The 13,650-nt window shown below is 32.2% G+C and overlaps 1 protein-coding gene across 1 annotated transcript in view; it reads left to right on the top strand.

The window, feature by feature from the left end:
- The window catches only part of LOC110033092 (villin-4-like), a 39,495-nt gene extending 26,361 nt beyond the window's left edge, over positions 1–13,134 (top strand). The window contains exons 8-14 of the mRNA XM_020736960.1: positions 11,401–11,563; positions 11,650–11,797; positions 11,886–11,986; positions 12,146–12,301; positions 12,643–12,711; positions 12,798–12,866; positions 12,990–13,134. Of these exons, the coding sequence (XP_020592619.1) occupies positions 11,401–11,563; positions 11,650–11,797; positions 11,886–11,986; positions 12,146–12,301; positions 12,643–12,711; positions 12,798–12,866; positions 12,990–13,052 (769 nt within the window). The 3' untranslated portion in view covers positions 13,053–13,134. The remainder of the gene's footprint in view (positions 1–11,400; positions 11,564–11,649; positions 11,798–11,885; positions 11,987–12,145; positions 12,302–12,642; positions 12,712–12,797; positions 12,867–12,989) is intronic.
- Positions 13,135–13,650: the final 516 nt, after the last annotated feature.

The following is a 13,650-nucleotide window of genomic DNA, read 5'->3' as shown; positions in this document are numbered from 1 at the left end:
AGTGATCACACCTACTAAATGCCAGAGGTTATGACTAATATGTGGAACTCCAAGTTGAGTAGAGAAGAGTGTAGAATTTCTAATGGTGAGGGTTCCATGTCTAATTTTCTAAGAAAGTCAATAGGAAAGTCCTATGGCTAGACCTTAGGCTACTAAAGAGGAAAAACTAAACCTCAACCAAAAGTAAGATCAACAACTACCCATTTAATTTAAGGTGATTTACATACATACCATATAATTCTTTTATATTTACCTGGACTTCCATATTTACATACATAACACTCAAGTCTTTGATATCACAATAAAAAAAAATACCGCTATCGCTAACTTTTTATACGTGAAGTACACATTTTCATGCATAACTTTTTAGTACCAAGATGTTGTAAATGTAAATATCTTACTTTAGGTGTTAGATATGCAAATGCATAAGAATTATGTGGTATTTTTTTAAATTTCCCTTATTTTTAATTATGTTCATAAAGAAAGATTATCAATATAAGATCCATCAATATTTTGTGAACATGAAGTAAAACATTTTTGAAATTTTGTTTAGCACAACCGACATATAGTTGTGGCCTCTAGTGAACCTTGATAATCCTACACCAAAATTTAAGAAAAGTCAACCTAAGGGGTAGAAGTGACTGGAAGAGAGGTTTTATGCCAGGAGTTAAATAATTTTATCCATCTAGCATGCACGATACTGAGTAATCAGTATAGCAATATTTTTTGTTAACAAAGACAAATAAAATTAATGGTCACAACATATGTTTTTAGTTTCATTTTATCCAACATGACAAATCATGCAATCAAAATTGCATTTCCAAACAATTTAATAACAAAGGGAGGTTATCAGAATAACGATTTCCATTTTGAACTTCACAAGTAGTAGAAGGAATGCATGCCAGTTCCATGTGATCGTGATTAGACAAATGAAAGTTGAGATATATTTAATGGTTTTGTTGGTTTCTTTTTCAGTGTAGTATAATATTACAAATAGAAGTTAAGTGTTGATAAATCCAGGAAAGTGCATCTGTAGGTTTGTTTTGATTGCAAAGTGTTCATTTGAATACAAATGCAAGGTCTTGAAGGTGTTCAATCTAATTTAGTTACCTTCTACTTGGCTATATGTATTTAAATTTTCTTGGTTATTAAAATTGGTAATACATTTTTTATATCAAGTAATGTCATAAGTGTTTTAGAGCATGAATGATGATATAAAATTTTTTGTACAAGCATCTTTACTTAGCCCATTTTGTTTTCATATTAAAGTAGGTGATTGAGCCATTTATTCTTGCATAAGCGGTATCATAGGTTCCTCAAAAATTTTTTAGGAAGTCTCAAAATTGGTGATGCAATCATTAACATTTTTATCTGTTCGAAGGCTTTGTAAGCATCAATGTTTAAACTTGTGTAGTTGGGTATCGGGGCATTTTTTTTTTTTTTTGTGAGGCGAGACATGAGTCTCATAGTTTGAAAATTACGCAAGTAAAAATAAATGAGTAAAAAATAATATATTAACTTCTTAGTATTGTAAAAAATAACAAATTGCATTTATATGAAAAAGCAAATTGCATTAGCCGCAAAATATCATGCAATGACTTAAACAAAAATAAAAATATAATGTAAACTTTAACTAATTAGGCCATCAAACTAAGATAAAATATAAAATGAAAGTAATATAAAAATTTAATTTATGACATAAGATGAGTTTAGTATAATAGATTTCTTTCACTTACATTGTCCAACCAACATAGTAACATTCATAGATCTAAATAACATAATTAATAATCATAAGTTTGTGGAGTAGGTGGTGGTGGAAGTATGAGGAGGTGGTGGCGACGACAATAGTAGGAGCTATAGGCCATTGGGCAGCAATAGCAACAGGTGGCGACAACTCAGCAAGAGTAGCAAGCGGCTTTAGAAAAAGAAGCATGCAATTGTTGTAGAAAAAAACAAGCATTGGTAACAACATCGATGACAAAAGTAGAAAGCGATGTTGGCGGAAGTAGCAAGTGGCAATGGCAGAAGCATGAGAAACAAGCAGGGACGAGGCAACAGGAGCAGCTAGCAGCTATGGTGTCAACATTTCTAGCTGGAGACACCATTAGTAGCAGGAGCAATTGGCGACATCAAGATCAATTGGCTGCAGTAGTAGGAGCAGCTGGCGACAATTGCAAGAGTAATAGGTGGTGGCGATAATGACGGTAAGAGCAGTAGGCATCAGCTGTAGCATAAGAAGCAAGTGACTGTTGTAGTGGGAGCAAGCAATGGCGATGACATCATCGACATAAGCAACGACACCGGCAACGAAAGTAGCAGGTGGCAATGCTGGGAAGCAAGACTAGGTAGGGTGGAGTTTTTGCACTTGACATTGTGACTTTGGTTTGTTTTTGAACTCTCTAATATAGGGAGAAAAAATTAATGGCGAAAGGCACATGCCTCGGCGTAATTCTGGTGAGGCGTGCTTCAACTAATGTGAGGCGTACGACTCGCCCAAGCTTCTCAAAGCATATATCTTAAATCATTTTTCTTTAAAATTGTCGCAAGGCATGACTCACATTGCGCAGTTTTAAACAATGGGAAACATATTATACCTAGACAACTTTTTTTTTGCATAATGAAAACTCCTAAGGTTAAAGATAGGATTGGATTTGATTAATCAAGATTTCCTTGATTTTTATGATATGCTTTGAAGCCTCTAGTTGGCAATATAAAGTAAAGAAATAATTTTTAAAGAATTTTTTTTTTTAAAGAATTATTAACTTTTTTTTCGAGGAAATATGTTTTGGACTACATAGAAGTGCATTTCTAAAATATTAATGAACAAATTTTCTTCCCTTAAGAAATACTCGAGGCAAGTGGCCAAGATACAGTATCTCATTTGAACTGTAAATCAGTATATCATCAAAGTTTGTCTCTAGAAACTTGCCCGTGAATGATCTAAGGACTTGATTCTTCATTTTTATTAGAGTATTGGTAGCATTATGACAGAACTAACATTTTCATAAAATCCATCAGTTGTTTGGACATTGTCTTTCATGCGTCTTTAGGATAGATCTTGATTCGGTAGTCCTCATCGCACAGATCAAACATTGAAAAGTATGATGACCCATATATTATGTCAAGCCCATTCTGTTTAGATTTAAAAATTTGTATTTTATAGTGATTTTATTGGTTGCACGATTGTTTGCTTAGATTTGCTAAGCTTCATCTTTTTTTAGTAGCAAAAGTGCTTATACTATGAGCAGACTTAGGCTTTTTCAAATTAATCCTCCAATCAGCATTACTCCATCTACTAGATAATTAAGCTCAACATGTTTAGTTGGGTTCATTCAAATTCTAGTGTGATGAGAATCCTTCTTGGAAGGCATGTGAGCACAACAGCATTTGCGGGGTTTTTAGAGACATGAAGGGAAACCTCATGTTTGAGTATTAGAAGGAGCACAATGAACACAATAATAGCTTCTAGCTGGCCTTTTGATCATACAACAACAATGTAGGGTGGAATGCCTTATGATAAAAATAGTGGAGGTATGTGCCAATGCCTTTTGGTCTTTTGATGTATTTAGAAGCAATGATGTCTAAGACCCTAGGAGGTATTATCGTACTTGTCCACACTAGCTAACTCTCACCACTAAATAGTTGGCGGAAGCTACTCGTGAGCCTTGAAATTTGGCTAAAGTGGTCTTCATTGCAAATCTAAGCTTGTGTATTTGGCTATCTAAAGATTCTATAAGCCTAGTAGGGAACAGTGAATAGATTAGTATTGAATTTGAAGACATTAGTGCTATCCCCTATAGTTGCTAAAATTTATCTCATTAAGTCTTGATCACTTACAGCAATATGTGTTACAACCTTGGGGTTACTATCATACTAGCAATTGGCTTTATAACTATCCAGTTGGATTAAAGCTAGATTATTCTTAATGACTGACATAGATGTCTAGTCCATCCAAGCCATGTGAAAAGAATTTAGTTGTTGCTTAGGTGTTAAACCTACTCGTAGATCATGTCACAAAGAAACCCAACATTGGCTTTTTCCAGTATAAAATATGACATGATGATGGCGAACTGATAAACTATTTAAGGAGAGTTTTAGATGTAATAAGTCTTATACCCCCTTCTCATCTAGAATTTCGTTTAGCATGAAATTTCATTTTAGTTGCATATTTATAATATCTTTTCTTTTACCCCCTCAAATCTAAATACTCTTTTCCTCTCATATCTATTAGTACATCATTTTTACAAAATCAACTACATGTCACCTAAATCAACCTATTAATATCAAATTTAAAAATTAACAAAGTTAATAGATATTTTGAATCTTATGATCTATGAAAATGACTTAAAAGACTAAAGGATATTAGAAGAAAGAAAGAATCAAATACTTGAACCTAAAAAATAATGCAAGCCCATGTGATTCATTTGCAAAGTTATAGAATATAAACTTCACCTCCATTACCTATTTTACCCATTGGAGTAGATGAGTAAAAATCATATCCAAACCTAGAGGAGGTGCACCTCATAGGAAACCACCAACCTCTAATAATGAAAACAGAGAAGATGTCCATTTTAAGAAGTAGAGGGAGGTCATTAATGATAAATCACATTTGATAGAGTATACCTATCAATACTTATTTTAGGGCTCTATTCATTAAAATAGAGTAGGTGATAAACTCAATCATCTAAATTGTTCAAATCTAAACATGCCACATTTACCCTAACTCAGTAAAGCTCTAATAGGTTAGCAAAAGTTTTTTGTATGGAAGCATCTTAGAATATTTCATTCCATCATCTACAAATATTCTAATAAATATAGAGTTTACATGCATAGCATAAAACATTCATCTTATATTGATCCTCATATCTTATATCAAAACATAGAGTAGTAAATTCAAAATTGATCCCCCTTAACAATAAGCACAATAATAATCTTGTGGGCTTTAAAGCTTAATAAGATAATGCATCATTCAAATACTTATGGAATAGAGAAAAACGTAACACATTAATCATGATCTGGACATGATTAAAATCTTAATTATAGACGATTTTGATGCATCAAATATAACTCTTATAAAATTAAATGTTTGATGAAAATTTATCATAATGGCACGGTAGTCTTACTAAAAGAATCATAATAAAAATTTTAAATGTCTAATCATCATATGCATTATGCTAGTCAAGTTTATTGTTATTGTACCCAATGTGTTCAATATGCGAAGCGCGAAGCGAATCAACCCTTTTATTAACTATAATGCCTAATAACCTACATAAAAATAGTTAATATAATGGTGCGTGCATTCATTAACTATTATAAAACATGGAATATCTTGTTAGATGACTTACAACTTGATGTAAAATAGAAAATAAATATGATGCACATACCTAATTTGACGATAAATTTCAAGGGTGTACCTAGAAATTTCAAATTTTTTTTATAATTTCTAAATTCTAAAATTTATTATAATAATTCAAAACTTAAAAATAACATAAAAGATAAAAAGCATTTATTATTCGTAAAGAATGTTACATTTTAATGCACAAGATTCATAAAATAGACTAAAGAAATTTATTAGTTCTCATCTTCTCTTTCATTCATATAATCACTTCCTTTTTCAAGTAAAATTTTATCATCTTCAAATTCTTCTTCCTCTTTTCTTTCTCGTGAACCAATTTAATCATATCTTTTTTGCACAAAATAAGTGGATGTATTTTGAGAAGAACTATATCTCAATGTCTACGAATCCTTTTTATTTTTTGATCTCCTTAATTTACAGATTATTTTTGATTAACCTCTCCATAAGCATCTTCAATTTCTCCAAGCGCGAAACTGTTGCTCAATAGCATCATCCATTTCTCCGATCAACTCTTCACAATTTTAATCAATATAATCTAAACTTATTGGATCAATGATAACTTTCAAATTGAATCTTATTTTTAAAGTTTGATTATACTTGATGAAAACTAAATTATCACTTCTAATCTAATCAATTTCTCTTTTGTGGATGAATCTATAAAAAATAACGTAATGCATCTATAACATATATGAATTATTTAATATCTGTAAAATGTAAAAAATATTTACTTGCTCGAATATACTCTTATTTCTCTCAAATCTAGTAACACTGTAAGTCAAACCTAAAATATTGATGATCATTTTTTTTTTTGTAAATTTGGGGTTGACGCGCTATACATTACCCACCACTTCGTTAAATGACAATTTTAAGACCATGTTAAAGAAAATTTTAATCAAATAAAAATTTAAATTTATGAAAAAGCTTTAGTTAATCATATTCACACATAATTTTTCTTATCTCTATTGCAGATGACATACTCAGTGGTAAATAACCCATTCTTTTTATTTCCTTAAAATGCACCGAAGATAGCATCTTTCTCTGTCTTGCATTATAAATATAACTCATTATTTGTTGTTTATCATTATGTGCTAACAATAACATTGTCACTATTGAGTTTATAACTTTCAAAATGCTCCTTAGCTTTCTTTTTTTCCTTTTAATAAATATTAAATTTGGACTTGTTTCAATCTTCAAAATCAAACATAAATCTTCATTTTGTTTTTGCTTATGTATACTCGTAAGAGTTAAATGTTGTTACAAATTATGTGATATTATGTCTTCAATTTTCTCGTCATATTAAGGACTATTCTATGATTATATATATAGCTAGTTAATTCTAAAGTTTTTGATAGCATTTTTAACACGATCATTTTACTAATTTTTTCTAACATCATATTAATATAATGGACCGCCGGGCCACACAAAGTATTCAGTTCATGTGCATTCTCTTCTCCTTAAGCATTTGACCTACGTGACAAAAAATCTATTTGCGGACTCTAGTGTTATAAGAATGAAATGCTAATATTATATATATAATATATATATATAATTAACCCATTAGGATATGACTCAAGTGATTATTTGTGAACACTTGAAGCACATTTTATTATAAACTTTTCAATTTGTGCATCTGTGCGTTCTTAGAGCTTTAATGCACTTTGAACATTTAAATGCATCTATTGACTTCAAAAGCATAGTGCCAGATGGTGAATTGACCAAAAAACTAATTTTAAAATGTTTATGCAATCAATCAGCCATCATACAAAAGAGTGTATTTCTTCTATTGCCAGTTTTTTTTTTTTTGTCTTTTATTCTTCTACATTCTTCATAGTCGTTGCAATTCATGTTCAAATAAATGAATCCTCAATTCATGATAGGATGGTGATCGAAAGTTTAGTCTATACTACGCAATTACATCCATTATATGATCGAACTCTCCAACTAAATCACATTGAAAGGGATTCCTATTCGATAGAACTATTTGTCTTTGTATTGCGCAGTTCTATTTCTAATTCCTTTATTTATGTTTTCTTTAATTCACATTTGTCTCATATTATTTCTTTTTGCAAACTCTTTTTAAGGTTCCTTAAACAGAAAATGATCCAATGAATAAAAAATTGTTCAAGTGCTCTCTTATCACCATGCAAGGGTGGTTGAATATCCAATTTTTTTGGAAATATTTGTCAACCTTTCCTGATGTTCCTGACATAAACTTTTTTTATTTAATTATTTTTACTTTAAGAAAATAAATCATCTTTTACATCTGAAGGTATTTCTCACACTCAGTAACTTTATTTTTTCTAGATGCATTAGAAGAACCTATATGCAACGAAAATTCAAAATATTACTACTCGAAACATTAAAATGTATTTAAATACCAATAATAATTATTTTTTCAAATATGATATAAATATTATAAATAAAATGAAAAATAAAACATGCAACCTATGGGTTCTGTGGATGGAAATAAACTATTTGCGGCATATGAGTCTGATGGAATGCTCCTTCTACTGCGTCTCCTTCATGTGTTGAATTGATTGCCGTTTGCTTCATAGTTGATTGCCAAAATACAATTCATAGGCCCTATATGTTTGCATTAGTAATTGAAACGCTTCTCTCGAACCCTAGGTTGAAGTCAAATAGTAAGCGCTCGATCCTGTATCTGCTCTCTTTAAACAACAAAGCCAAACAAAGCCAGCTTTTCTTCGACGTGGACCCTCTCTGCTGTTTCACAAATTGACTCTGGCCCGCTTCGCTTCAGTGCATCGGAGCATTTCATGAGATAAAAGTGTGCTTCACATGCAGTGTTCGCGTGACACCACATGAAGTGGGTCGCAGGCGCTTTGCATTGCATTGCGCAGGAAACACACTTCAAAGTGATTTTTTAAAAATGGTGATTATACCCAACATCTATCACATTATAACATTCATTTGCATATTTTATTTATTTTAAATGATACATTCTCATCGACTTAGAATAGGTCATATGTGGATTCCTTAGCCATCATATGGTAGTTAATTCTATGACAATCCATGCCACATATCTTCATAAGGTTGTTTTCTAACTCATCAATTAACATATTAAGTATCAATAGGACCTAGGTGTAATCCAATATATTGTTATTGAACTATCTCTCAAATGAACACTGAGAGGTTGAGGGCTCTTTTTTCTTCATGAATTTTGCCAACCTATCCTATAACACAACTGTTTCTGCAAACTCATGGCCTTTTCCATTTTAGAATATATAAATATATCATTCACTATGAACATACTAATAGATTTATGGTGTTATGTTTTTAAAATATATTATAATAAAACTTTGGCATGCTCATATGCTTCAAACATGTGTTTTGCATAACATATAATTGATACTAGGTCATTTAATTATGAATGGTAGGATTAAAACATGTATTTTGCAATATAAAGACTTATTTAGTACATATCTTATATAAAATTATAATTACATTTTTGAGTTGTTTGGTTTGTTGTAAAAAGAATGTAATTTAAATGAATAGAGTGTAATGATTGTTATTGTATTCGGAATGCATTGGAGTTATTTGGTTCAATGTAAAATAAATACATGACCTTTATATATATATTTTTTGTTTGATTTGAAGAAAAATGAAATCAATCTAAAATATGTCTGCCAACGGTTATGGATGGTGGCAACTAGTGACAATAGGTGGCTAATGGTGATTGGTGGTCAACAACGACTGCAGTGGCTATTGATTGATGGTTGATAGTGAAGGAGGGCTGTCAGGGTTAGCGGCTAAATAAGGCCTTTGGCGGGCAGCACTAGGAGAAGACGACCAATGGGGGCAGCGACAAGAAACTGTGATTGGTGGGGCTGCGGTGGTTTTGGGCAGCAGGCAGTCGGTGGGGTAGCGGCTATTGCAGCTGGCTTTGGGCAACGGTCGATAACAACTATTGGATTGTGAGCTGCGGGCTGCTGTGCTGGCACTCGGTGTTGGCGACGAGAACATTTTAGATAAAGCAATATATTTGAAATTTGCTAAAATACAACAAATTTCAAATATAGAGAAATTAAACTAAATAATAAATTTAAAATATATGATCATTTTACAGTGCATTTGTTTTTGTTCCGGCTAAACACTAGGATTGCTTTGATTTTACAGGAATACAATTGCACTCTTTTTGATCTCGACCAAACAGAGCCTTAAGAATTTACATGTATTAGAATAAAGGATTCTTGCTCCCTTCCCTAAACTAGTTCATTTTACATTGATCTAAGATTTGCAGTTGGATCAACTTCTTCCCATCAATTGCTATGAAGCCTCAGCCTTTTAGATACAGTTTAGAAATCATAAAATTTTCATATCGTGGCTATTTTTTAATTTATCATATCAAATTTTACAAAAAAACCTTAAAATAAACTTTTTACACATGAATTTTTTAATCCTACCAACCCCGATCAAACGTCAATTCATCCGATAAATTAAAAAAAATTGGATTTTTTTAGTAGACCCAATACACCACGCTCAGACTCCTCCTCTGGCCCAGCTCTATGTTTTCTAATCACGTGAAGGGAAAATGAGAATCTAATGAATGGAATGTTGTGCTTGGTTGTCTTCATATAAGTAGTGTTATAATTCTATTATTTCTTACAACATCAAAATCGTCCAATGTTTTAATCAATTGTTGCACGTATAGATTAGCGAAGTAAAATAGTGAACGGTATATTTGTTTAGTAAATGGAAGATTAGTTATATGTAGAATGATATTAAATAAATTTTAAATAACTGTTTAATTGTTAAAGTGTATTTAATCATACATTTCCAATTTATTTGTCCTTTTTTTAATGTCATACATCTATAATATGTTAATGCTTTTATAATTCTTAAAAGTGGTTGGGCATGTAAAAATGCAGCTTGTAATATGCAACTGTGTAAGGCTGTTGTTGAAAGCGTGAACTTCCTCATCAATTAATGGCTTATCATCCATTGCATCCTCATCCTCATCATTGGGGTTATTGGAATCAACATTCCCTTGATTCATTAGAAGACCAATTTAGGGCGTCATTTGTTTATATTGTCCTTTAGGTGAATTAAGTGATCGTAATAGAGGGCAGTCTATCTAACACACTCATTGTGGTGCAAACGGAGGCTTAGAAACCAAGGCTTGCCATTTGGCCATACAAGGATGTGGTCAGCCTAGCGTAGATCTGGAGTTTGCAATCTAAGTGGAAGTGCTGATGGTTTTGTAGAACCAATTTGAGGGTTAAAAGTGTAAAGTGTATGGTTCCTCTGACTCAAGCACCTTATTATAGGCATTGTCAACTTTTTTGGCATTGTTTAAATGTACCTCTAACTCTATAGTATTGGCAAATATAGTTGCCAGTTGCCAATTGTCATGAGAAATCCCACACCATAAAACAAGCTCTTTAAGTTGATTAAGGTAATCAGTGATTGATTGAGAACCTTACATATGATTCAAACGGGCCTCAGTAAGACTTATTCTATGGAGTGCCAAATATTTTTGCCTCAATAGTATCTCTATCTTTGTCCAATTGGAGATGAGAGACTTTCTTAAGAGGAAGAAACAAACAAATTATTTTTCAATAATAATCTAAAACTGTATACAAGAAGTTCTATTTATAAAGATAATCAAACCCTAAAGACGAGCCTATCTTTATTCTTATTACCTAAAGTACAAATAAGTATATTTTTATTCTTGTTAAATTCAGGCTAATTAAATAAAAGGATGAAATTCGGCCTAATTGATAAGGAGTCTAGAAGTTTTGAATAATGTTCAACTTCTTTGTAGCCTAGCTTGACTACTTATGATTACTTTATGAGAAGCTGGATTTATGTGGCTTATTTAGCTGATTGATCAACCAAAATAGAGAATATTGGACCCTTATGTATATATTTTTTGATATTAAACTGGTGTAAATAACTCTTGCATTATTTAACTAGCATGCATGACATCCAAGGATTGGAAAATTCGACCCCAACTTCTTGGGAGATAGTGTTAATGATTCTGTGTTTTAATTTTTGTAACTGATGGGAACATATTATTTTAGTATTGAAAAAGGGCAGCCAGTGCCTGTGGTCGCTGATAAATTGGCAAGAGAGTTGTTGAACACGAACAAGTGTTATCTACTTGATTGTGGCGTTGAAGTATTTGTGTGGATGGGGAGAAGTACTTCTCTTGAAGAAAGGAAAAGTGCCAGTGCGTGTGCTGAAGTAAGATTATATTTTGTTATTATATTGCATGAAATTTGCTTTACTGTCTCATTAATATTTCATGTTTACTTTCAAATCTATGTTAGGAATTAAGTCATGGTCCTGGTAGATTAAAAGTTCAAATAATTCGTGTCATTGAGGGGTTTGAGACTACATTGTTCCGTGCAAAGTTTGATGCATGGCCACGGTCTGCTGATGTCTCTGTTTCTGAGGATGGTAGAGGCAAAGTGGCAGGTAAATTGAAAATTCTTTTTTTAATATGAGTTTTTATTTATTGATGCATTTTATGGGTAACTTGCTGAGTAGTGTTTGCTTTGTGTAGCACTTCTTAAACGCCAAGGTGTAAATGTTAAGGGTCTCATGAAAGCTTCTCCTGTGAAAGAAGAACCTCAACCATATATTGATTGCACCGGCAATTTGCAGGTGCTTTCTATGGACTTTTAGTTCACCATTATTTTGTTTTTATTTTGGTTGTTAAAAGTGACGTGCTTTCACTTTAAATTTTAATCCATCTGGAATTTTTATTAGACCTTGTACTTGAAATTGAAATGCTGACAATTGGCTTCAACATTCAATGCATAGGTTTGGAGAGTAACTGGGAATGAAAAATATCTTCTGTCATCTTCTGAACAGTCAAAGTTCTATAGTGGAGATTGCTATATTTTTCAGTATAGCTTTCCTGGAAATGACAAAGAGGAATATCTTTTGGGCACCTGGTTTGGCAAGGAAAGCACTGTGGTAAGCCAAATTATTAAGTATTATAATTTTAACTAATTTACCCTGGTTTTATTTTTTTTTTTAGTGCAATTTTTTAAAGTTATTCCTACATTGTTATCTGTTAACTTCAAATGCATATTTTTGTGATTGTTATCTGAAAACTCAGTTCTTAGTTGTAGCACACGTTATGTTTATTTTTGGTTCCAAGCTGTTGCTTCCTCAAGCAAAATCAGCTTTGGAAGAGAATATAAAGTTGTTTTGGGCTAAAATTACTCAACTTTTTTATTTGGAAAATTGCTAGCTTTGATCTTAAAAAAAAATTCTATTGGTATGTACTGAGTTTTCTTGTGAATTAATTCCAGGAAGAGAGGGCTGCAGCTATTTCACTTGCCACAAATATGGTCGAATCCTTAAAGTTCCAGGCTGTTCAAGTAAACTTTTAGTTTCTGATGGATTTCAGTTTGATTTTTTATACCATGTTGTAATCTTCAGTTTCTCGCTTATGAACTTCTTCTAGGCTCGCATTTATGAGGGAAAGGAGCCTACCCAGTTTTTGTCAATATTCCAGAGCTTGATTGTATTTAAGGTTATTTTCTAAACTACATACTCTTCTGTATTTTCAAAGTTTATTTAAGCTGTATGGTTTCTAGAAGCTCCATAGTATACCAGAAGGGTATAACTGGAAAACACCTCTGATGTCTTTTTTTAGTTTAATCTTGCAGGGTGGCATGAGCTCTGGATACAAAAAGTTCAGGAAGGAGAATGCCATTGAAGATGAGACTTATTCTCCTGACGGCATTGCTTTGTTTAGAGTTCAAGGTTTTGGACCTGATAATATGCAAGCAATTCAAGTTAAACCGGTACATTTTACTCCTAAACTCAATTAATGTTCTCGATCTGTTTGTAGTTTCTTATTTTTTCTTTTTCCAGGTGTCATCATCTCTGAATTCTTCTTATTGCTACATTTTACATAGTGGCAATACGGTATTTACATGGTCTGGAAGCCTTACTAGCTCAAATAACCAAGAACTTGTCGAGAGACAGCTGGACATGATTAAGGTGCTGTGACCTTTAACATTGCTGCCTTACTGCTGTGAAGATTTTGTTCTGTACCAGCCCAATCTTTTGTATTAATTTTGTTTTTTTTAATTTTTTATCATAGCCGATGTCTTTTTAAAACCATTTTATCATGATCCAACATTCCCAGTTAAGCGAAAGGTTTAAGATCTTCACCAAGTTTGGTTGGGTTTAGTTTGGAAGTGATAATTTATGGTTTCCTGAACTTTTGGTGAACTTGGTTGATCAATTTTGGGGGTTTACCATGTAGAACTTAAACTTGTTGTTTCAGAGTGTTTTCTGAAGTCATATTC

The sequence above is a fragment of the Phalaenopsis equestris genome, unplaced genomic scaffold, assembly GCF_001263595.1.
Source record: "Phalaenopsis equestris unplaced genomic scaffold, ASM126359v1 Scaffold001091, whole genome shotgun sequence".
NCBI lineage: Eukaryota > Viridiplantae > Streptophyta > Magnoliopsida > Asparagales > Orchidaceae > Phalaenopsis > Phalaenopsis equestris.
Note: the sequence above shows the minus strand (reverse complement) of the source record. Positions and strands in the feature narration are given on the sequence as shown.